The 24,637-nt window shown below is 44.4% G+C and overlaps 2 protein-coding genes across 4 annotated transcripts in view; both read left to right on the plus strand.

Moving 5' to 3' along the window:
- LOC136713237 (BTB/POZ domain-containing protein KCTD5) overlaps positions 1-12,652 on the plus strand; it is a 28,354-nt gene extending 15,702 nt beyond the window's left edge. The window contains exons 5-7 of one of the 2 annotated variants that reach the window (XM_066690297.1): positions 1,956-2,072; positions 6,680-6,805; positions 9,761-12,652. In XM_066690297.1, coding sequence (XP_066546394.1) covers positions 1,956-2,072; positions 6,680-6,805; positions 9,761-9,790 — 273 coding nt within the window. In that variant the 3' untranslated portion in view covers positions 9,791-12,652. The remainder of the gene's footprint in view (positions 1-1,955; positions 2,073-6,679; positions 6,806-9,760) is intronic. The other variant, XM_066690298.1, reaches the window with a different exon arrangement.
- A 4,592-nt stretch (positions 12,653-17,244) lies between these two features.
- Positions 17,245-24,293, plus strand: ube2ia (ubiquitin-conjugating enzyme E2Ia). Of its 2 annotated transcripts, none has more exons than XM_066689141.1 (7): positions 17,245-17,399; positions 20,981-21,060; positions 21,458-21,541; positions 22,022-22,094; positions 22,579-22,688; positions 23,012-23,091; positions 23,258-24,293. In XM_066689141.1, the coding sequence occupies exons 2-7, from the start codon at positions 20,995-20,997 to the stop codon at positions 23,319-23,321; spliced, it is 477 nt and encodes a 158-aa protein (XP_066545238.1). In that variant the 5' UTR covers positions 17,245-17,399; positions 20,981-20,994; the 3' UTR covers positions 23,322-24,293. The 2 variants fall into 2 exon arrangements, with proteins under 2 accessions (XP_066545238.1, XP_066545239.1); XM_066689142.1 differs by lacking the exon at positions 17,245-17,399 and adding an exon at positions 17,432-17,451.
- The last annotated feature ends 344 nt before the right edge of the window (positions 24,294-24,637 follow it).

Here is a 24,637-nt window from a genome sequence, read left to right on the forward strand (position 1 = left end):
ATCTATAAAAGTTTACCTTCATCCCATTCAAATCCCCCTCTTTTATTATGGTGCATTTGTTTAGTGTGTTCATTGCTTTTTGACGCGCCGTCAGCTCAGGGTGGATGTGTGCTGTAGACAGACTGCAAGCCCTCAGAGAAAAGGGGTCTTTTTAATAGTGCAGTGGTTCAGAAACAGGGGCACATGTCCTTTTCCTGTTGAATGCACCCCCACAGCGTCCCAAACACGGATGCTCTAGGCTGGACTCAATTCCTGCCTCTCACACCCTTATTTTTTCAGTGGCCTTCAATTTATTTTTATTCTTACTGTTGATTTAAGCTAAATGCCAGGCCGTAGTTTGCATACTGAAGCCCCTTAGCCCAGTGTTGGTCAAGTTGGTCAGTTGGTGAATGTGTTTGTTTTTTCCCCACTTTCTTGGTGGGTCTGGCAATTTTGCCACTTCCCCTGACCCAACACCCCCTGGCTCCTTCATCAGAGGTCAAATAGCTACTCAACTGAAAAATTAATAGCATCAGTATCTGTTAGTTTTCATGTATAATTGTACAGGTCGCTTTTTGCAGAATATTGTTCTGGGTTTCAATTGTGAAGGGTTTATGATTCGTATCAGTCTTGACTACAGTCCACTTACTGTTGGGTCAGTATAGCAGCTATTCAATGAGTCGACATCTCTGTAGCTGCACACTTTATTGTACTTCACCAGGCAGATACAGAATTATAAATCCTTAAAAACACAACACATTTTTCAGCATTAGGATTTAATAACACGTGGATTTTATTTTAGTTTTTTTTTTGCATTAGGGAGTCTTCTGTTTTTGCAGTCCAGGTGACTTGTCATACATTATATAATTTCACAAACCGAGCTTCCTGTTCTTAATGTGTGTTTTTGCAGCTCAAAGAAGTTACAATTTTAAACCGATTTAGTCTATCACACAGATCTGTATGAGGTCATAAAGCACAGGAGCATTGCTGTTCTTTTATAGGGGGTGGGAGGGATGGGGAAATTCTGACAAAACCAAAATAAATGACGACAAATATTAGATTAGCCTTCGTTTTCTGTGCTCAAATGTTGGCAGAACCTTTTTGGCCATTAAAAACATTCTGTAAATTCTTGTTAAAGTAGATCCTGAAAATGTCTTGTTTACTCTTGGTCATCTGGACATGTCATTATACTTTGCCTGGCATTTGTGCAAAAAACTAAATTGTGTCAATTCAGAATTTGAGAGTTTGGGTGTAGTGTAATGCTTCTGTCCAGCGTCTTCCTCTGCTGTGCTGTGTGCATCTTGTGCGTTTCTTCGGCTATCATGCCACTGGTCTTAGGGCTGGTCTGTCCCCAAATTGGTGTTTTGTGTCATTTTCGTATAAATTGTCAATTGGGAGTTTTAATTTGTCTTGAGCCGAAAGTCACCCATATCTAAAGGGGGTCTTGAACTTCAAAAGCAGGGGCCAGCCCTAACCCCCTACTGCAGGCGGACATCCTTCCTTGCACCTGCTTTGTCCTGCTCCCTCCGTGCCCCACCCCCCACACCTTTCTGCAATGAAACTACATTTCCTCCATAAACATCGCGCTGTCCTCCTTTTTAATGGACCTTTTATTTACTCTCTGTTCTCATCCTTCCTCCATCTTGTCTATACTGTCAGGGTCAACCTCTGATGTTCATTGTGTGTTTTGAAATTGGCCTGAGATAGATGCACCCCCTCCCTTGTAGACAGGATGAGTATCTCCAAGTATTTGTACATGATCTGTATGTGATATACATGTGACCTAGGCATACGCACATGTAGTCTTGTTTTTCTTTAAAAGTATGCTTAACATGCCATTTTTACAGGCCTCTCACGTTGTTTAAAGTACCAGTGGGTTGGCGGGTGGTGGGAGCAAGGGAAGGGACATCTCTGGTCTGCCTGTTCTAGTTCGCCCGCAGAATGAAACTCCTCTGTGCTCTGATTGGTTGTTGCAGCTTGTCAGTATAGGCTCCCCGTATGGCTACGGGCGGGACCACCAGTCAGAGTTTCTGCTGATTGTGTCGAGGGAGGTGAAGGGGGAGGAGACCGGTTGTCCGAACCGCAGCGGCGAGGTGTGTCCCACATTCTCTCCCTGTTCCCTCTCGGGCTTGTCGTTGCATGGCCTACCTGCCCCCCACCCCCACCCCCCCCAGCTTCCGCAATCACTCCACCCCCCCCCGGCCACTGTTTGCTAGAGACCTGCAGATGTCTTGTACTTATTTTCTGTGCTGCTGCTTATACTTGTGGTAAAACAACTTTTGGTTGACCCTCCTGGTTATTGTGTGTGTGTTTATATGAATACTGTTTTTGTTTCACACACTTATGGTTGTCAAAGACCTTTGAACCTTCTTTTGTGTTGCTTTTTCTTTTGCCTCCCTTCCCTCACACTATTTTATTTCTTTGCCTGTTGATTTTAATGTGAAACTGCTTTGAGTGGAGTGTTTTGGGGATGTCAGCTGTCACTGGCCTCAGGAGGGAAGGAGGGAGAGGGGAATAGGTGTCTGGGAGGGGTGTAAAGGAAAAAACAATGTATTGACTCATCGAGGGTTCATATGGATTGGAATAGAGGAAGGCCCTGCAATCCGACTGAAGTCTTCAGTCTTTTATTTAAATCTTATTTGTAACCAAAGTCTTCTAATGGGTTTCTAAATACATCTGTGTTTCACCCCCCCCCCCCCCCCCAGTGCCTAGAATGTCTGCATTGTCCTTAAGACTGCGTTACATCCAAGCTCAAGCTGCCTAATGCGTCACATGCATGACTTTGCTCTCGTGGGGTTGATATCTCCAGGTTGTGGGCTAATACCAGTGTTAGTCATCCCGATCAAGCGGAGGAATTTTTCGTGGCTGTGATTACCGCAAAGCATCCACTCGACCCTGACCCTGTTTCAGTCTCCCATCTCGGGAGCTATTTTAGGTTCCCGCTCTTTTTCCCACCCTGCTCTTGTGACTCTTGCAGCTTTTTGCTCTTTCTGACTGTGGCCAACCCTGTTCCTCACAGCCATGATCGGTTTTAACCCAATAGTATTTTGGTTAAGTAACTACAAAGATGAGAAATTAGCTCCCGCTCTTTGGGGCTCGAGTTGACCCGTCTCTGCTGTTGAAGGTGTAATCCTCTTGGGGTTTTCTAGGCCCTGCCAGTGCCTGTCTCTACTGCCAACAGATCGGCAGGATTGCTTACTTTTGGCGTTCTTAGCTGAACTAAAAATCTATTTAAGGAAACCGAAGTGTATTTTCTGCATGATGAACTCGTACTCTGTGTGGATCTGTGACCTCTGCTTCTCTGGTAGAAGGATCGTGGTGCTGCATTTATTATCTGCATCTTGTGGGACCATGTATACTTAAGTGAATTGTAGAGGATGAGGAAGCTGCAGTCACATCCCGACCACACTGACGTAACCCTTTCGATATAGACATCCGAGGCCTGTGTGTGAGGCCCTCTATTAGTAGAACCTACAGATCTTTACTGATGCAGCTGATTCGAACAAGTCTCTAGACCCCACTTCCCATTCGGCTGTTCGTCAAGCCACTGTAGAAGGTGCTGTGGTTTCAGTCGTTGCAGGCTCCTGTGTGAGGCAGTAATTAGTGTACACCGTTAATATCCCTTGGACCGGACACAAAAGCATTTTAGAAAAGTGGTATTGTTTAATGGGATTCGTTTAGACTTTCATGCAGGGGCTGAATACATTACTTTTAGAACACACACAACTGCCCTCCCACCCTCAAAACAACTGTGTGTCAGACAATTATGAGTTGAAAGTCTTGTGATGTTAAGATGTGCAGGTCTGTCCTGGTTGAATAAAAACTGGAGTCCTTGCCTTGCAGTGCAACCTTGAGTCCAGAAAACCTGAATTAGCAGTTTTTCATTTTTTCTCACAACCAAAATAGAATCAAAAGTTAGTTTTTTAGGTGGAGGTTTTGTTTTAAGTGTTACGTGCTGAAGATCTCGAGTCTTAGGGATTACCAAGTGGCTACTCTCAGAGCTCTGTGTCCAGGTCTGACTGAAGTAGGGAACCAAAAGGCAAGGTTTATTTCAGTTTTTCACTTATTAAATAAAATAAGTCTTGTGCACTTAAAAAGGACTCAGTTGGGCTAAACAAATGCTGCTGCTGTTTGCTGCGTGATACATAATTGATGGTGCATCAAGATGGTGTCCCCCCACCCTTCGCGCACACGTATGCTACTTTGAATCCTCTGTTTTCAGCAGCCCTCTCATTTCTGCGCTGACCACGGGGCTATTTTGGGAAAAAGACTGTCTTGTGTGTTTAGACCGAGAGGGGAAAAGGGGCATGGCTTCAGAGACAACGGATGGAGCTGCGAACGGCACCCGAGGTCTGTCTTTAAATTGTGCCATATCACACGACTGTCTCCTCCAGTGAGAGAGTCCCTCAGGGTGCGTCTGAGAGCTGCTTCAGGGCCGGTCGCTGGTCCGATCGGTTCTGTGAGGAATTGGAAGCTTTGAGTATAGTCGATGGTCATGCAAGACCTAATCAGGTTTCAAGTTTTTCTGTGCAACTTTATTAATCGCAAGTCTCGGTAAAAAGGGCAAGGTGCAGGCGTGATATTGAAATGAAATAAAATATAAAAATTGGAAGTGACTGGTTCTTGGTTGGTGTTGTCTGCATGCTACCGTGTATTTTAAAGCATCTTTCCCCCAGCAGCCTCCTGCCCACAGACTGCAGTGAGGATAGGATCGGGATCTGGTGAAAACCCAATCCCACTGTGAATTCTTCTTTCTGATATTTTTAAATGAAACCTTATGAACATTGGGTGTTTGACCTCTCAATTATATAATTTTTTCACCACTACAATCTTTACAAAACCCTGTACCTGGCTAACCCGGAAGTGGATCACGGTGCTGTTTAATGGGAGTCTTACTGGTATCCCAGTGAAATTGGGAGCCGGGCGCCAGTCCCTCCAAGGTGCCCATGTGACGCTTGCAGCCTCTGTAAGCCGCTAACTGTTCCTGGAAGCTTCACGTTGGGCCGTGACCCCGATTTAGTGAGGTGTGACTGCGCTGATGTGTTTGTGGTGGTGATAGTTAATCAGTTTACACTCGTCATGCCTCCCCACCCCCCCCCAGCTTCTTACAGGTGCCCACGAGTCGGGCTTCACTGGCTGCCTCACATCAACTCCCAGGAGCTGGGAGAGGGAGAGAGAGATCTTACCTAGGACTCCTCAGATTTCTGACCAGTTTTGTATGTTTAATAAACCGGCAGCTCTTCACAAATTAATATATTCACCGGTTGTGTACCTTCTGTTTAAACTCCTGTACATCTTGGAGTCGGAGTGAAGGGGGAATCTGCAGTGCTGTTGCTGCTGTGCACACCTGATACGACTGGTATCATGACCCCACTGTTTGCTTGCAATGTTTCCGAGGCTGTCCTGCGTTGTACAAAGTTTCAATGCGCGTGCACACGCTACCACCACACTCCTGTGCATGGTCACGTGTGAGCTTAGGGCAACCCATCTCATGTTCTGCGCACATCCCTGGGGTCTCGATCCCGCACGCATGGAGCCAGCATCCGAATTCCTGAGGAGTCATCTTTTTTTCATTTCTTTTGTTTGTCACATACTGCAGTTTCAGTACATGATTTATATAGTCCAAGGTTTAGGCTTGAGTGGTTGCCTGCAGAGTCTTGTGCATCATTTATTGTAAACCGTGGGTAGGTACCTCTTTATGGTAGTGCTGGGTGATAAATAATGAAAAGGATCTAGCAAAGTCTTTTGGATTATTAATTATAGTTTCAGTGGAGAGGGGGAGGGAAACCCAGTCAGACATTTGTGTGGGAGATTCTGTTCTTGTTTTTAAAGAGGCCGTGTGATCTTATTTAAGTAACCTTTTATTGAATACATTTCTAAAAGGTTTAAACCAGTAAAAACATCATGAAAAGCCCATCAGGAGAATAAGTGTGGTGGTTTGCAAACTAGGGGAGAGATGCAGAATTAAAAAAAAAAAAAAGAGCAAAATCATGGATGCCGATTCAGTACATTTAATTCAGTAAAAGTTAAACTATAGCTCTGAGTTTGAGCTTGGAAATATTCCAGCAAACTCAAAGGCTGAAACACTTGCAGTCGTGCTGTGGGCTTTACATCGGGAGTCTGCATGGTTTCAGGTTCCAGTTGTAGGACCTTGGGAGGACAGGCGGTTCCACCCATTACTAAAGCGAGAGAGACGGAGGTGTGCGCCACCAAACTACAAGACAGTTTCAGTCTGACTACCCGTAGGGACTAATTATAGCTCTCAAAAGTGCAGGGTTAATACCGTCTTTAGGTTTTGCAAAAACTCACGTCTGCTCTGAAGTGAAAAAAAATTGTTTTCCTGCTCTGCACTGGTGGTGGAAACTGTCCGTTTTACTGTGCTATTGTTTATGGCTTGCAGGGGTTTCTTTGGCTAACAAAAAGTGTTGTACTTACCGAATGTCACGTCAGCAATAGGCAGCAAGACTCTACTTCTGCTTTCAGTTCTTCCGTTTATTATTTTTAGTCTTTTTACGGTAAATACATTTGTGGAGTTGCTACAGGAGTTTGCATATGATCAATGTTTGTCTAGTTACCCTTTATGTTGAAATCCAAGTTTTTTCCCCTTAATTTTTCTAGACATTATGTATACATCTAGTTTTTGCCCTGATAGGTGACTTATTTTCTTGCCTTTCCTTTTTTGTTTTTTCTCTCCATTTAGTTGGTCAGTATCGGCTCATCCTATAACTATGGAAATGAAGACCAGGCTGAATTTCTGTGCGTTGTCTCCAAGGAGCTTCACAACCAGTCTTACGGCACGAGCAGCGAACCCAGCGAGAAAGCCAAGGTAACGTCTCTGTCCGTAGCCTGATGTCTCGTAACGGACGCCATCTTCCCAGTGCCTCCCAGTGCTCTGTTCTCCTTTTATATAGTCACGTTTTATTTGCCTTTTCACAATCTTACTTGGAAGCAAGGATTGTCTCAATTTAAACAAGGCCGACTTAGTATCAGACACTCCCTCGTCTGCCTTTGTATTCAGGTTTTATTTAATTTACAGTGTGTGTGTGTCCCCACACAGTCGGACGGCTCTGGTTTCTGAGTGGTTAAATGTGACTCTTGCTTGATTGATTCAGTGGGGAGATGTGAAATGAGTTGTCTAAATGTAGGCCAAAGTGGTGCCTCTGCACAACTATAATGCACCAGGATGTTTAGACTGAGGAGCACTAGATGCATTAGACGGTGGGGGGGGTTGAATTGAAAAAAGATTCACACATTTCCAAGAAAAGCTGCAAAGTGCGGCTGAGGACGGAAGGAAATTAACTTTTTATGGATTTCAAATGGCGGAAATTGAATAGTTACAGAGTGCCGCTCGCTGACAGAGCCGTATCCCCGTCCATCTGGGACCAAGGAGTCACTGGGCCTCTGTCTGATGCCTTCTCTGCTGTTTGCGCTGTGGGTTTGCATCTCCCTGCGAGGGCTGTAGGGAACACAGCGGACACAGTTTTGAGGTTCATAAAACGGTTTTAGTTGTTAGAGGATAGAATCTACGCCAGCTTTGACTTCTTTAAACTTCTTGCCTTTCTCTTGTTTGTTCCCGTTTCTCTCTGCATGCCGCTGTGGTTCAGAGCGAGGACGAAGAGACGGATTGTGATATGATTGACTCTGATTAGATTTGCACGGTTAAAGTCACGGTGAGCGCTGGCTGCCCCCTAGACTCCACCGAGACCCCCGATCATCCCTCTCCCATATCAGTATCTGCAACCAAACCCGGCCGTTGCCCTGATTTAAAAGCCTCCACCCTTATCCAATGCCCAGTTGCGTGTCCCTTTTGCTGTAGCGCTTGTGTGTGTTCTGTAGTCTTCTAGTGTGCTTGGTTTTAGTAGCAAGGTAGTTTTAGATGTCCGTACAAGCTTGCTTTAAAAGGCAAGCAGTGGGGTTCCTGAGGAAACGGCGCCACATGCTTCCAAGACCGTGTAAGTACCAGGAGTGTGATCTCTCTGTTCGTGAACCTCATCCGGGAGAGATCAGTGCGCCGACTCTCAAGGACGTTGGCTTCCGTTTAGTTTGGCAACGGACGAGGAAGTGGAAGAGTCTCCATAGCTAACCTGTCTCGATGTGAGGAGGACCCATGTACATGAGAAATGCAGATTGAGGCTGTGGGAAAGTGTAGGTTGCTTGTTTTGCATTTCTTTTAATTTATGTATACGCAATAGCGGCAGGGAACTGGGAATGGCAGCACGTTCTCTTAGTCCCTTTAGACTGGTTTGGTCCCAAGATCAGGGGAGGGGAGTGTGCGTTTCCCACAGTCACTGTCTCCCGTTTGCAGGCGGCCCAGTCGGTGAATTCGGATGACCTCTCCAGTTAACAAAGCAGTTTGTTTAGGGCACTGGGGCTCCCAATTAATAATCCTTTGCCACCAATTTAAGTAGTCCTAGAGGACTGAAGCAGTGAACTAGTAGAGCAATTTCACCTTTTTGATTAAAATACAGAAAGTGCTAAATCAGTCTTCGTATCTTTTTGAGGACAGGGGATTTGCTCCCCCTTCCCATGGCACTAATAGTTGGAAACTCTGAAGACTGCAGCGCTAACCAGTTCAACTGAGGAATTTTAAATTATTACAAAGGGGCCGTTAATAACTTTCTCTTGGAAAAACTGAATTTCGATGTGATTTGACTTGAGCCGAAATCGCTTTAGGGAGTGGAGTGGGCTGTGGAGTGGGTGGGTGGCCATCAATCCCAGGACCGACTGCCGCCCCCCCGCTGTTGTCCGTGCTCTCCAGCTCTCACCACAGAGCTTTGATCACTAATGGCAGGCAGATTCAAAGCTAGAGAAGATTGCTTAAAAAGCTTGCTGTCGTCTATTGATCTGCAGGCTTTTTCCTCGGTAAATGCACCCTTTTGGTTTGGTTTAATGCCCAGATAACGATGGAGGACGACTTCAATATTTAATGACCTGCTGTCAGCAGCTTTCATGCATCCTTATCAGTCTTTCTCCCACCAAACTCCCCCATCAACCATCCTTCTCTGTATGCACATTTTGTGTGGTTTGAAATAAGTGACTTTTTTTCAGACCCACAGAAGGTCCATCGAAATCCTTGTGGTCTTACGAGTGAGGAGACGGCTTACGTCTGTGTCTGGTGGGATGCAATACCTCTGCTCTTACCCTCTGAAATCCTGCTCAGCAGTGCAGCAGTTGCAGCTGTGATGAGATAATGGTGTCAAATTCCACCCAAACGCACCAGGGCAGTGTAGCACGTTGTATCTGTGCATCGCCGGGGCCTCCAAGCAACCAGAGGTGTCCTGGTGGTGTGCTGGTGTTTGTCAGAAGAGCTCAGGCTGTTGTGGCACCTCCTCAAAGCAGGACAGAGTTAACCATTTGTAGTAAACCTGTGGCACATAGTATAATCATTTAGGAGCAAAAGCCCAAGATTGCTCTTCAGTGGTAAAGATTTTGATCCTTGTGAAGTCTACGTGGGGGTGACTCTTCTTACCCTGCTGTTAATAGGTGTTCACTTCATCCTGTGTTCTTCCCTTGCAGCAGTGTTCACCTTGTGGTTGATCAAGTAAAGCTATTTGTTGGAAATATATTCCAGCCCAGTTTTCAAAGTACAGAGATGTCTTGTGCCGCTTATGTCATCACACACGGCTTTAGACTGAAATGCTTCGCAGAGGCTTTTGAAGTGGCTTTACTGGGTAGGATTGTGTGAGGCTGAGCTTTTCCACAGACTGGTCTGCACGGCATCATGAAATGGTTTGAAACTAATTTTTCTCTTTTGCTCGTCTTTCTCGTTACTGTTTTGCAGATTCTTCAAGAAAGAGGATCGAGGATGTGAAGACAGTATTGAACCCTAAGAATTTTATTCCGCTTCTGGTTCCGAGTATAAACATATCACCGACGACGGAGAGCATTTGACAGACGGGAAACAACTTGGAGCCTGCGTCTTTTTTTTTTGTTTTTGTTTTATTTTGTATAGAACGAGTTGACTCAATGACTTGTTGCCTGCATAAGTAACTGGACTGTTTTTTTGTTTTTTAGTGAATGGAAATGATTGACTGAATGTTTTTGTTTTTTAAACTTGTCTAACGGTCTGTAAAGATGGGTAATGGCATGTCATGTCAAGCTGAGCGAAGATGGTCATGTAGTCAAACATGACCATTTATTTACTCAGGGTCTCCCGAGATTTGATTTATTTTGAAGGTGCGTTAACCTTTTTGCATTCGGAAAGGCCCTGTAGAATATACATCTTGTTGGGCTTCAATCATGTTAGTGAGTAACATCTGCACCTTGTGTAGCGACTTTTGTTTTACATTTTAATTTTTATGATACTTTTTTGAAAAAGGGAGTAGGTTAGATACAACCAGGTTGAGGACTGAGTCAAATGGGTGCCTACAAATACATTTGACTGAACAGAAACAGTGTTCCAGGCTTACAATATAAATTTAAAAATGCTTCCGTCAAACCTTGATAAGCTCAGGCTGTTTCCATCTCCTATAAGAGGAGAATGTCAGAAATGCAGGTGTGATGTCTCAATTTAACGTTTACCTTTTTAAAAACTGAATTTTACAGTGGTTAGGGGAGGGTGAGTAAATGACACACAATTAAAAACGTTGTGGTGTTAACTTTTTATTTTTTAAAGAACAAAAATAGTTGTCAGATTTAAATGCGCTGGACCTCAAAGCTGAAGATTTTATTCTTTGTATCCAGTACAGTTTTGCTTTAAATCCTTTTCAGTCACCAGTTGAGGTTTGTTCTTCGCAGGAACAAAAACAACGTCTGGCGAGTTGAGCCTTGCATTCCAGCCGATGTTATACTGGATGTTTTGGAAAATGGGAGCGTCGCAGACACTGATCTATGAGAGCTACTTAACACTTGTTTTGTTACTGTGGTTTGTGCACGGCACCAGGCACATCTGGAGGCTCACAGCTCTACATCACCTGTGGTGACGATCTTTGGTTGTTTTTGTTAATAACTGGAAAGGCAGATCTTTCCTGACCGTTATCTTTGCACAAACGTGCTATTGGCGAAGGCATGGGCTGAGATGTGCGAATCCCTGTATATACTGCCTGCACAACACGGTGGGGGGGGGGGGGGGATTTAAAAAGCTTTTAGAATTGCTGCGTGTGTGTGTAATATATATTTTTAAGTTACATGTTATACAGCTTGGTGCAAAACTGCAACACAGTTTGTAAACATGAGTTGAAGCACTGAGCTAAAATGTTCTGTTACCTTTTTTTTACAGTTTATTTTTTGCTCTGGTCTAACTGTTACAAGAGCTGCTGTATAATCCAATTCGATTTATTAATCTGGGAATTCAAATGGATTTTTTTTGTTTTTCTTTACGTACACAAATAAGTGTTGCCCAATCCTTCTGACCCAATCTGTTCGAGTGCTCGAGTGTGAACGAGGCTTTGCGTCCGTGTGGTCAGGAGACGGGCAGGCGTGAATAATGAGGGCAGCACTTGCATTCTTTAGGAAAAAGACAAAAATAACATGTATGTGAAATGTGTAGGTTTTCATTTGATTCGGTGTAGAACGAGTGTTGCGTTACTTGGATCTCTTATGTGTGTATGCTATTTTTTTTTCTAATACACATAAGAAAAGGGCTTTTAATAGTGGAGTGCAAGTTATAATCTGTATAAAGGTTCAGTAACGATTGAGCATACTTATTGCCGGAACTAGGCAATGTTTACATTTGCTATAGTGTTTTGAAGCCTTCCAGTAACCTTGCACACCCTTACTTTTACCTTTTACAGAGTGACTGATTTGTACTTAACTCGGCTGGCTAGAGAACTCCAGTCTAATTTAATAGATGCTTGTAAATAATGGAGTCTGTTCTTTTATGTAGATGCATATCTGATCTCTGACTATTTTGATTTGTTCCCCCCAACCCACACTCCCCTGGATGGGTTTTGCAGTTACTCCCCGGGGAATTTTTCAATGCTAGGGAGATGAAACGTGGGGGATAAAATACACAAGTGCGCGCACACACACACACACACATTTAAGGCTTGGTTTGGAGCAGAAACGCACACGCTTTGGCTTCCAAAAACCACCGCTGTAGTTCCCTCGTGGATGTGAATGAAGGGGCTGTTTGCATCTTCAGGAGCCTTCACTGGATTTGTGCAGTGGATTTGTGCGGTCAATGTCTTTTGTTTTATTAATGACTGGTCTACATTTGAGACAGTGGAACCATCTCTGTCCCGACCCCGAGGACTCGGCGCCCCCTCAAGCTGCTGTTCCCAAACCCTGCATTTAAACCATTGGGCTTTACATTGCTATTTATTAATTACTGGCCTTTTTTTATATATACTCCTAATTTTAGTCTTTATTGGCCTTTAATGTAGCAAACAAATGTTTCTTGGAAGTTTTTTCCTCTCAAAGGCTGCTGTAGATTAACCTTCAGATTTAGACATTGATATTGTTCCAAACTTGACCATAATTTTAAGCAGTTTTCCTGTAGTTTCCTAGATTTTCATTCTTCATAAAATTTAAAAAATTAAAAAAAAAAAAAAAAAGCTGATTTGAAAATTTGTTTTGCACCAGTTTGTCATGTCATTACTCTGTTCATTTTAATCTTCTAAAATGTTTTGCATTTAAAATGACTTGGGGTGGGGGGGGGATATATATTAACATTAAAACTGGGCTAAATGTGACCCTAATAAACATGGTCTGCGACCTTCCCAGTTAACAACTACTGTTGTGCTTCCCGTCGTCTTTCTTTCACTCTAATTATTGCTTTTCCATCACAGACTGAGCTATACCTCGAAGGTATCCACTAAAACAAGAAAAACCAGGTGTAATGAGGTTATTATTGACATTTTCCTAAGAGAAACTGCGGAAATGTGTAGTTTATTATGCAGCTTGACAGTTTTTCAGAACGGAGAGAGATTTGACTGCCCGTATTGTAGTTTCTGAACGTGACCTCTGTAGTCCTATTAAAGTTTTAAACTGTTTTTGTGTGAACATATTTCCCTCGGTGTAACATTTAACCTTCAGGTACATATGGTTGTATTTTCTTCTATTTTAAAATCTAAAACATTTGATCAAACCCGTCTGAGGGGAGAGATTTTAAGGGACAGATCTGTCAGGTCTTTTCTCACCTGCTGGTGCCTTCAACACAGCAATTAAAGCGGTCTCGCCTTCCTCTGAGGCGACCCTCGAGATGGGAAGTGTTGATTAGTTGGGTTGCGTCATATTGCTTTGAAGGGCCGGAAGCCTTAGTCTGCCTGACCCGGCGGTGCTGAAATGGTGACGGTGGCCCAGCCAGACCTCTGAGCACAGTAGGTGTAGCAGTGAGAGGAAGTTTGGCAGTTATTGTGCGTCTATTTTGAGACGGGCGTTCTGCACTGAAGACTGCTGCAGGGGTCAGCAGTTCAGAGCTCAGTCTCAAGTTCACAAAGATGACAAATTTTCTCTGCACTGAAACAAATTAAATAAAAATAAAAACGGGTCATTTTAATATGCATGCAGCCCATGCGGTGAATTGCAGGGCGTTCATCTCTTCACTGCAGCCTGAGATGGAACTGGTTTGAGCCGGAAACCCCACACTCTCACTTGTGTTTACACTCTCGGTGGCGCCGGCTCAGCGTGGCCTGCCCACTGCACCCCTGGAGCGACAGCCGTGTGAAGAGTGAGCTGTGGGCCCGGGTGCCGAGCCGAGCTGCGCAGGGTGTCGGCAGGAGCCCCGTCGAGTGGCATTCTGCAGCCGCGCCCCAGAGCAAGTCGAGTCGGGTCCCTGTTACGACGGCACTTCAAAAATGCACACCTGGTGCAAACCGATTGTGTGCGTTAAACTCGGCTGTCTGACTTGGCCAGGAATGTGGATATGTGGCAGCTGGGCCAGGTGGCAGCTCTGTTGATATGTAGTTGTGCTGTACAGTGCGGCTGCTTCACTGGAAACAACCCCTGTGCGGTGGCATCTCCTCCATGCATGTGCACCGCTGACTAACCCTGCGATGAGTAACACAGGGGTCTGCAGAGTGGGTGACGCGTAAGGGCCATCGAGAGGCCTGTGTGCTGCTTTCTGCTCAAGCATCCACATATAACACGCCTTGTACAAGCGCTGCCACTGCCCGACACGTTTAGCTGCGTCACTGTAGCCGACGCCGAGTGCATCTATGAAATAAAACGCTCTGCTTGTGGTTCCTGTAAAACTTACTCAACTGTAACTGTAATGACAGTGCGGTTACACAGGGTTCGTTGTAGGAGGGGGCCCTCTAGTGTCTAAGTGTGGAGTTGACAGCTCCGATCCCTCCACTGTGGCTTTAACAGAGCATTTCTGAAATTCACCTTCTACTGTGTTAACAACTCTATATATATAACAACATCACATCCATCCCAAAAGTGTCGTGCTCTGAATACGTCAGTCATCAGAGCCGTATGCCCGAGTCATGGAAGAGCTACAAGACAAACCTTGTGCAACAGAAGTATCTGGAGTGAGCAGAAGGGAGAAGAAAGAAACCACCCACTAACATTGTTTTAAATGAATTGTCTCATTTTCATAGATTAAACACAGGCTTTGATTGTTACATAAAAATAATAGTTAGTATACTTGTGTTAGCATTAATTCCACTCTGATAGTTGATTGCGCTGATTCAGATTAGTTCGTCTTGGACTTATTTACCTAAAACAGGGGTTTTCAAACCAGTCCTGGAGTGCCCCCTGCCCTGCTGGTTTTTGTTCAAACCTAGGTCTTAATTACTTAATTGAATGGTATATTGCTTTGTTAGGTCAATTAAGGATTCAATTCAGCAATTAAAACCTTGGTTGGAACAAAAACCAGCAGGGCAGGGGGCACTCCAGGACTGGTTTGAAAACCACTGACCTAAAAGAACATCTAGATCCTGGTCTGTGTAAGCAGCCGTGAAGGTTTTATGTGACATTTCAGTTTCTTTGTGTCCCCCTGTCCCTGTCCCCCATTAGGGAAACACAGTGTTAACTATTAGAGCTCTGGCAAAGGTTTGAATATGACACCAGGCCTTTACGCTCCAGTCTGGACTGGAAACCCTGCTGAAATGTGATTGGCTGAGACTGAGCAACATGCGAATATACTGGAGGTTTCAGGCACTTTTCTTTATTTACTACATATACACTGCAGAGTGAAGGAAACACGTGGGCAGGCAGCTTTCACTAAACAGCTCACGAGCTGGAGCTCTGGGACGAGGGTTTCTGAAGATGACATCAGATCGCAATAACATTCAACCCTGTCCACACAGCAGAGGCCTTGTACTCAAGACACACCTATTCAGACTGTACCTGTAACCCAGCTCTCCTGTCAAATCACACTTTATATAACCCTTTTATGAATGATTGCTTTTTAAAATGAATTTTAAAAATCGAATTTTAACTGTTTTTAAAGATTTAGTTATTTTTAAAAACACTTGTTTTGTTTGTTTCTTTTGGTTGTTATGTTCTATTTTTTTGTCAAATACATTGACCGTTTAGATTTAATTTTAAATGCGTCTGACTGTTTTGGTTTGTTTTTTATTTTTATCATTTTAATTGTTTTTTGATTTGTCCGGTGCATTTTCAGTTAATTTCAATGTATTTGACCTTTTTTGTTGGTTTGCAGTTTTTGCTTTAATCACGTTTGTTTTATTGTTTTGTGCACTTGTTTATTTGAAGTTCAGTATTTTGTTCACGTTAATCACTAAGATTTTAAAAATTTTAAGTGATTTTAAGATTTTTTTTTTTTTTAATCACAAGTATTAAAATTTGTTTTGATTGTTTTTATTATTGTAATGTAAAATACTCTAACTAATAAAACAGTATTTCATCATACACCTTGCTTTCTCATTGCTAGTAATTCGTGTCGTTTACATTGATTGCCCCTGTGTCCCCTGAGCTATTAACTATGACTATATCTTGTCTACAATTATTAGCTCACAAATCTAGGATGTAGGACTTGTATGAACTGTATATTTCTCTAGTGGACTTTTCTGAACTTATAATTGTACTATGTTTTGACACTGAGCAAGGTGCTGTACCGAGATTGCCCCAGTAAAAACCCAGCGATATAAACGGGTAATTGTATGTAACTATACAAATAATGTGATTGATACAGTGTAAAGCTTTCACACCCTTTATCTAAAAGCGTGTCAGCAGGTGGTTTGTTTAGTTGGATCAATATTGTTTATTCAAATATACTACAACATAAAAAATAGACATAAACACTATTGTGGCTCTATTGCAAACCATTTACATGAATAGCATCTGTTTTCATTGAGCTGACGAGGGTTTGCACAGGACCAGAGCAGGACAGCAGCAGCAGCCATCTTGGTTTTTAAAAGCTCAGTCTTTTCTAGTCTCGTCTTTTGTGTTTATGAATGATATGAGCGCAAATGGAGGACTGGAGCCCGCAGGCCCGGGTGAGAGCAGTGGGCCCTGTGCACTTTCACCCTGCGGGGGATAAACGCATCGCTCCCGCATAGCCCTGTCATCGTGAGGGAGCGTCTATAAAGAAACAGACATGGTAAATACACAGCAGCCTAACTAACCATATAAACACGCATGCGGCACAGTCAGTATTCAACCCACCGAGAGATTGAGACAAAACCGTATGAGGAACTATTTTAATAATGAGGTATTTCAACTAAATCACGAATCAGCTGGATAGAGCCGTCAGAAGCCGTGCGTTTTATAATGTTAGTTATGGGTTCAGTGCGCCAGACAGCCCAACACAAGGAGACACTAAGAGCAGCAGAGGACGCAACTGATTTACCTGCAAACTAGGGCTGGTTTCGCGCTTTTTGGTTGTGTTTTTTAATGTGGAATGCAAGAACACATTTTAACATGATGATGTTGAGATTCTGAAACGCTAACGAAGGCATCGATTAATTGTTGGCTAATTGGGCTCACGCAGATGACGTGTGGAAGTGACCCAAGCGAGCCCTGCCTGTGAAGCGCTCTGCTCATTGGGGTCAGCCCTGCTTTTTACAGACACTCCCTAGCGAGGAGAACGCGGCCCCTTTAAATGTGTGGCTGTCCACGGAGCTGCCTGCAAGGACAGACTCACACGCCGGCAAAGGCGCGTATTTAACGGCAGGTCCGACGCGACGCGACCCCAGGAAACGCGCCGCTGTGTTTATAACCGCGAACCCGCAGAATTAAGACACGCCGCGACGTTTGTCATCCGAACCCCCACTTTCCTGGCTCGCAAAAACTAATTAAGCCGCGTTCCATCATTAAAACACACGCCTGGCCGATATCTAATTAAAACCCGTCCAATTAACGCCTCGTCTGGCGGGCGAACCCTCGTCATCACGCCGGTTGCTGTCAGGCGGGACGCGGGTTGACCCGGGGTCCTATTTAGCCTGGGTGAAATTCAGTGGGGTTTTTTTTCAGGAGGGAAACTTCGCAGGGTTTTGTCCCGAGTTAGATCCGATTGCGCGTCCAATTAAAAACGCCTCCAAAAATAAAACCATTTTTATACCATAAAGAAGGTAAGAGACGAGCGGCGGCGCACGGCGGCGGTGTGCGGCCGGTGCCCGCGGTGTGAGTTTGCGCTGCTTCGGTGCGAGTGTGAATGGATGCGCGTCGGGCTGCGGGGGAGCCCGGGTCTTTGTCCTGCGCCGGGCTGCGGGGGGACGGGGTCGCCAATCCGGGCTCCCCTGTCCCGCCGTCGTGCGGGGAGGTGCGGTGGGGAGGTGGGGGGAGGCTCGGCGGCGCTGCGAGGGCATCGCTTTTCCACGCATGGGGACCGGGGGGTGCGGGTCTCTCTCTCACGCCTAAATATAGAGACCGAGCGAGGTGTCGGGCTGTGGCGGTAACCGTGCGCTGGAGGCGGGGAGTCGGGACTGGCAGCCCGGGGGACCCCTCAGCCTGCTCCCTTCCCCCCGTCTGGACCAGGCTTGTGCTCACAATGGCGAGTTTGTGCGGGATGGGTATTGTCTTAGTGCGGGGTTAATGGAGACCTGGAGTGATGGGAGAGTGATGGCAGGGAGGGCTTTCTTCTCCAACTTTCTCTCTCTCTCTCTCTCTCTCTCTCTCGGTCTTCCAGGTGTTGGTTGCCTCCGTGTTGCGCACAGGTGACCGATGCATTGTGGGTTGTGGACGGGTGTCCGTGTAAACTGGGTGCAAACCCTACTTTTGAAAAATGTCTACATCTTCCAACCCTCTTCCTCTCGACCATAATCCCGATTCCTCCGTTTTGTAGTCGGGGTGACCGCCTCGCTTGTCCCGTCTATCGATGCGGGAGCTCCTCTGCCAGCTGCGGGCAGTTTCACTTTAATGGTCCGCTTTTCACTTGAACTGTCTGAAGTCGCATATAGACGGAGTAAGTGACTGGGCTCGATGTACTTCCCGATCTCATCCTGGTAGAAATCTCCTGCCACTTCAGCTGCAGGTCCATGCTGTGCACACAGGTGCCGTGTGGCTGGTGTGACTGAACTAGACAGGATAGTCTCCCTGACACAGTTGGCCGGTTAAGGAGACTAGAAAAGCAGAAGCATCTTTATTTTAGCCTTTGAGCGGATCGGCCAGGGCTGCTTCTGCATCAGCGCCAGAAACCTGAAAGATGTCGCCACTGAGGGGACCTGCCTGCTCGGCTTCAGTTTCATTTCCAAAGTAAATGCCTGCTTCCCCCCCTCACCCCCTCCAGTGCTGAGCAGATCTGTACCCATCAGTGAGTGGCTCTTGGGGACTATTTTCGGGAGCAGGTTCGGGTCCTGTTGCCCTACTGTTCCCAGTGCTTAGAGAATGGGTTAGACGTGCCCTTGTGTTTCTTGTGAATGAAACCAAATCCACACCTGGCTAATGTCCAGTGTCTTCCTGGGCTGGCACTCTGGTTTTAAAGCTTGGCAATGCAAGGTGAGAGTGCACTGAGCTGTGAGGTTTAAACTTGGCTGCGCTCTGAAGTTTAGTTTTCCTCCTCTGCCGACTACACTATAAAAGCGATTGTTCGACTCCGTATCCGTCAGTCTTGATCTGCAGAGTTCTGCATGTTCGCTGGTTAAAAGCAATACTAGCCAGCTCGGCTCTGGCAACCGGTTTGCTTGCTTTTATGCAGTGGAAATCAGTTTTTGATTCCTAGTCGTGTTGAGGATGTTGCGCACTCAGTTACACCTTCATTATGTCGTGCTTTGCCATCTCTTTAATGAAAGGCTTTGGGAAGCATGCATTAACTGACACTACCGCCCAAAGTATTTCCAATTTAGTTTGATTACAAAGGTTAACATTCAATTCTAGAAGTTTACGCCTCTTAAGGTTGAGGAGTTTTGTGTTCAGAAGTTAAATCTCAACTCCTGATGCAGGGCTTTGCATTTCTTGTCCTTTAATACCACTTTTATTTGGATCGTTTTAAGTCGGCCAGTAAAAACTCCTTGGGTTATTACATTTCTGTAGTACATGGCTAGACCGGTTATTTAAGGGTACATGGGGAAGCATCAGAGTTTGTATATTAAAAAAAAAAAAAGTGGATTAACAATCATGGATAGTTTTACATACTACATTTTGTAACACTTCATGTCCTAATGTGAATAGTGGGTTCTTAAATGGGGGGGAACTGCAAGATTTTTGATTGTTGCCAAAGTCCTTCCTTTACACAGATGTAAAATTGCCCAGCACCTCTGGCTCGGACAGTGTGGTGTCGCACTCGGACCCTAAACACGGGCTTCTGCCGACAGTAGAGCAGCGTTTCGTTTCGCTTTCAAGGCCGGTTTGAAGGCAGTTGCAGGACACTGCTTGTTTATATTTGAGCAAAACTGCAGAATACTTTATTCTGCTTAGTCTGTACATCCTGCACCTTGAGACCTCGGAGTGTTGCGCTTCCATAAAGTTGGATCATTCTAATGGTTCAGTTGCTTTGGCATCTTTCAAAATATAATTGTGACTTCAATAATCACAGCTTAACAAAGTGTTCGTTTAAAAACTGCATCATTTAGCTTTGTTTTTCCTTCATGTTGATTTTCAAAATCGTGTAGAATCCCAGTTTTTAAAACCGGTCCACTTCTCCAGTGCTGCTACAGCAGGACTGTGTGGGGAAGACTGCGTCCGCGACTCAAAGGTGTAATCTCGGCTATGAGAATTCTTGGCATTGCAAACAAACGTGTTTTTCAAGCATGTAGTTAATTTATTAGTAAAGTGCCTCATCTGCTGATGCAGTCAAAACTAATTGGAAAGTCCTACCTGGAACTAGATCTTAATATTCTTATAGCCAGATTGATTTTTAAGGCATTCAAAGAACACATGGTTTGGAAAGTAGTAGCACACAAGATATTAGATTCACTCCTGGCTTACAAAGACTGGAAATGGACCAGCTGTCAGTTGTCTAACTTTGATTTCTTGAAGTTGTGTGGACCCATCACAGTTTAAGGAGTTGGCACAATGCATTGGGAACGTTGGAGCCCACAAAGTGAGCCCATATTAAATCTGTGCTGTTTGAGGCTGTGCTGTGCATCGGTTCCCTTCTGTGATCTGCAGCCTTTAGCATCAAGATGTCCGTCCTAGGCATTGCAATATTCTTCCTTGGTGTGAAATGACTTCAATCAATAAATCCCTTTTTAGATTTACCGCATCTTGGTAGAAGACTTGGCTTTGAACTGCTCTCTGATCGGCTAAAACGGATTGATTTACATTAATGAAAATATCCAGTCCTGCTATTCTACTGACATTATATAAACCAGGGGTGCAGATTTCTGCATGGTTTTAATAAGACTGTAAATATTAATTCAAAGATCCAAGATTTCTTTATTTGTCATCTTCAGTAATTTGATTTTAAATGTTATGTAGTTCTAAAGGAGTCTTCCATCGCTGAAGTAAGAATGTATTGAAATGGTTAAACCGGCTGCATTTAGACCTGGTAACCAAGCTGCCGATGAGGGAGGTTCACTGGAATACAACCAAAATCCCGTTTTTCTGCCTCCCCACTTTGATCTCCTGCGATGGAGAGGGAAGGCCAAACAAAAACGCACAACTACGGTCGTGATCACTAGGTGGCGTGTTGGTTGGTTCAGCTATGACTAGTTGCTGTAGTGACATGGTTTGATGTTTCGGCGGTACCTTTAATGTGTCCTTTTCTTTTCAGGGAACTAGGAAGTCATGTCTGGGATAGCCTTAAGCCGCCTTGCACAGGAGCGAAAAGCCTGGCGGAAAGACCACCCCTTTGTGAGTGAATCCCCTGGGCCTGTCTCCGAGGCAGCGCTTTCACCTTTACTCTCCTGTACAGACTGCAAAAAATAAAGCTTTATGCAATAATGTGTGTGAGATTTGTTGTTGAAACCCCATCTTGAAGGATTTCTTCAGAAACCATTTCAGGATTTTAATGGCCGTCTGTGAAATGTGGTTAATTTGGTTCAGGTTGTTACCAAGTTGAACTGCTAAAACTCCAACACCTGCCAATGCATCAAAACCAGAAGTTTAAAGCGGTCATCAGATCTGTATTGGGTGGTTTTATTTTCCCATATAGCAGTTCTTAAATGGTTTTGATATCCAGTGTGAAAGGGGTTTATGCTGCATGCACCGTGTAGGGAACCATGACTTAAAACTGGCGTGTCTCTTCTAGGGCTTTGTGGCGGTACCAACAAAAAACCCAGATGGAACGATGAACCTCATGAATTGGGAATGTGCCATTCCTGGGAAGAAAGGGGTAAGGTTCTCATTGTGTGGTTGATGCACGCCACTCTTGCGGTGCCTTGGTGGTGATCTGCCTTCCTGTGGTGAAGCCGGGTCACAAGCCCGCTAATGGCGCTGCCCGTGTTCAGAGCCATAATTGCTGGGCCACACGCGCACTATAGGTGGCGACTTTCCAATCGAGACCCTTTCGCAGTGTTCTGTACGGTTCCGGAATAAAGCGATCGTTCTAAAACCCGAGTTTGCTTTAGGCTTTCTTGCTGCCTTTTGAATTTCATGGATTATATTTTAATATAAATGTCTCGTGCACCAGCATTGAGGAATAAGATGGGATCAGATTTAAATCTGCATATTAATTGGATTTAAGCTTCAGTGTCAGTTTGATTCTAGCTTTGCTGCTGCTTCGCTTTCTAAAGGAAGTCTAATTTTAAACCTGTGTTCTGAAATGGATTCTAAATGTTAATCATGGTTGACATTTTCTCCCCCCCCCATCTAGACCCCCTGGGAGGGCGGCTTGTTTAAACTTCGGATGCTTTTTAAGGATGATTATCCTTCCTCCCCTCCAAAGTGTAAGTTTCTGAGATCTGTGCTCGGTCTGCAACATGCAAGTCAGACCACTTGAGTCAGTTTTATTTGTATACTGAGAGAATGGGTTGGATCGCTGTACTGCTCAGTGCCTTTACCTTCAATATGGAGGGAATAAATGAGTTAACTTAAATTTCAAAACTTTTATTACATAACAAAATAAGACGCGTGGAAGAGGCTTGCATTTTAATTGCACTAAAGAGTTGCAAGTTTACTTGGCGAGTCCAGTTGTGAATTGCAGGTTCTGTTCTGGTTGCAGATGGGAGTTCGCATGGACAGAAGGATTTTTAGAACTTGCTTTATTGTATTGCGATTCCCAAACTGCCTTGTATATGTCTGGGGTGGCATCTGATTAGTTTCCCATGTGGCTTTTTAATGTCGGATGAAGGGTGTACCTTCTGGATTTGAACTTTTGTGTGTTTTGAGGCGTTTTTCTGCTTTGACTCTGCATTTTCTCCTTTCCATCAGGTAAATTCGAACCCCCGTTATTTCACCCTAACGTATATCCATCTGGCACAGTGTGCCTATCCATTTTAGAGGAAGATAAAGACTGGAGGCCAGCGATCACTATTAAGCAGGTAAGGATTATCATGGTAGAGTGAGATGGGAGTACACATGTCTATAGTAGCTTTTGACAGACAGCCCTTGAAATGGGCTGCACTGATCTGAGGGCTGACCGCCTTTGACACGAAGAGTTAAATGAAGTCTGGTCTCGGTTTGGAATGTTCCTTTCCACCAGTCTAGTGACGGGAGGGGTTGGGGGTCCTGCCTTGGTTAGTTGGCTTATAAAGACTGTATAGAAAGGTTAACGTGGAAATATGCAGCGCCGAATCGGACAAAGCGGTTGAGTGCATCCCTGGAAGGAAGGGAATTAACCTTTTAATGATTTTTAACTTTGTAGATCTTGTTAGGAATTCAAGAACTTCTTAACGAGCCAAATATCCAGGATCCTGCCCAAGCCGAGGCATATACAATTTACTGGTAAGTATAATTTTATTTCGCCCTCTAATAGGGTCTTGCGTTATCCTCTCAGCAGATGGCAGCAGAGTCCTGGTCGGCTCTCAAGCGGCCCCGCATGTTTGACTGTGTGAAGCGCTGTGTTTGTCCACCTTTCTGACGCACCCAATTCCTGTCGTTTCCCTTTCAGCCAAAACAGAGTAGAATACGAAAAGCGGGTTCGAGCACAAGCCAAAAAGTTCTCCCCTTCGTAAGCGTCGATGTCACCGCAAAATGGAAGGAATTGGTTTGGCAAGAATTTTTCTTTGTTTTTCTTTCTCCAAGATATGCCCCTCACAACATTTAGCAGACTCGTTACAGGACTTATTTAAAGGTGAAGTGCTTACATTTTTTTTTTGGGTGCCATTTACTGTTTGCCACTCCTCTTCAGGGCAAACTTCCCCCCATCCCCCCCCCATTTTTCCCCTTTTGTTTTTGTTAAATTGGCAACCATGCGATTAATTCAAGAAGGGGCGTTCTCTGCACAGCGGATTCGGCAGACCTCTGGTTTTCTCATTTGAGCTCGGAAGCGCAACACGACGTCTGGCGAAATGCAATTAAGTGAAATGGGGGTTGGCTTGCTTGATCTACATTATTTTTTGGTTCTCTATAGGCACGAGTGAAATGGCACAAAGGAGGGGAAGGGAATGGGGAGGGGGATCGACTGTCCAGTTTCAGCCAATTCTAGAAATCAGCTTAACCAGGAGATCCGGTGGAATCGAGGGATGTTTTCCAGACGACAAAACTAAAGGAAATCGGGCGGCCTTGCCTTTAGGTCCCAGAATTTGCTAAATCGGCTTAATTTTTCTTTCACACAGGGTCTATTCCTTCAGTCTTTGTATTTTCCATGGTTTTAATGATGTAAAACTTGCTTTTATTTTAATATGTCAGTATTTCAACTGCTGTAAAATTATAAACTTTTATACTTTCTATGAATACACTAGTGTCTATAGATTACTTTCCATCTCTGATGCAGGCCTTGTATTCAGCATGTTGTAATATATAATAGCATTTCGCTGCCTTGGCAATTTGAGTATATTGTGCTGCAGATGAGAAAACAAAAAAATAAAGAGAAGCCAGTGAATCAAAGGCAGACCTAGCTTATTTCTGCATCAGACTTTGTGTTTATATGGTGTTTTGTTCATGTAAGTGTTTAGACTAAATAAAACTGTTTATACAAAGCTGAAGTTTTCTTTTTGCCACAGTGGTTCGTGTCTTCTTGCCTCTACACCGGCGGCGTATTCTGGTCTTGCCTGAATAATTGTGCATTTCTTTCCCACCTGTTTTATGACAGTGCTGCTGCAGCCCCCTGGTTCTGTGACCGCCACAGTTGGGTCCGGGGTCTCTGTGGGGATGTGCTCTGTTTGAGGAGAGACTCGACGGGCCTCCCCTGGGACTCCACCAGTTATACCTGATGGGTTAATGAACTGCTTTGTGTATCTATTTTATATACACTTCTAGATATCATTTCTCATTGTGCAAGCAGTGGCATCATTGGCCCCCCAAACTATTTAAATTTGTTCATTTATTT

Source organism: Amia ocellicauda, chromosome 17, assembly GCF_036373705.1.
Source record: "Amia ocellicauda isolate fAmiCal2 chromosome 17, fAmiCal2.hap1, whole genome shotgun sequence".
Lineage (NCBI taxonomy): Eukaryota > Metazoa > Chordata > Actinopteri > Amiiformes > Amiidae > Amia > Amia ocellicauda.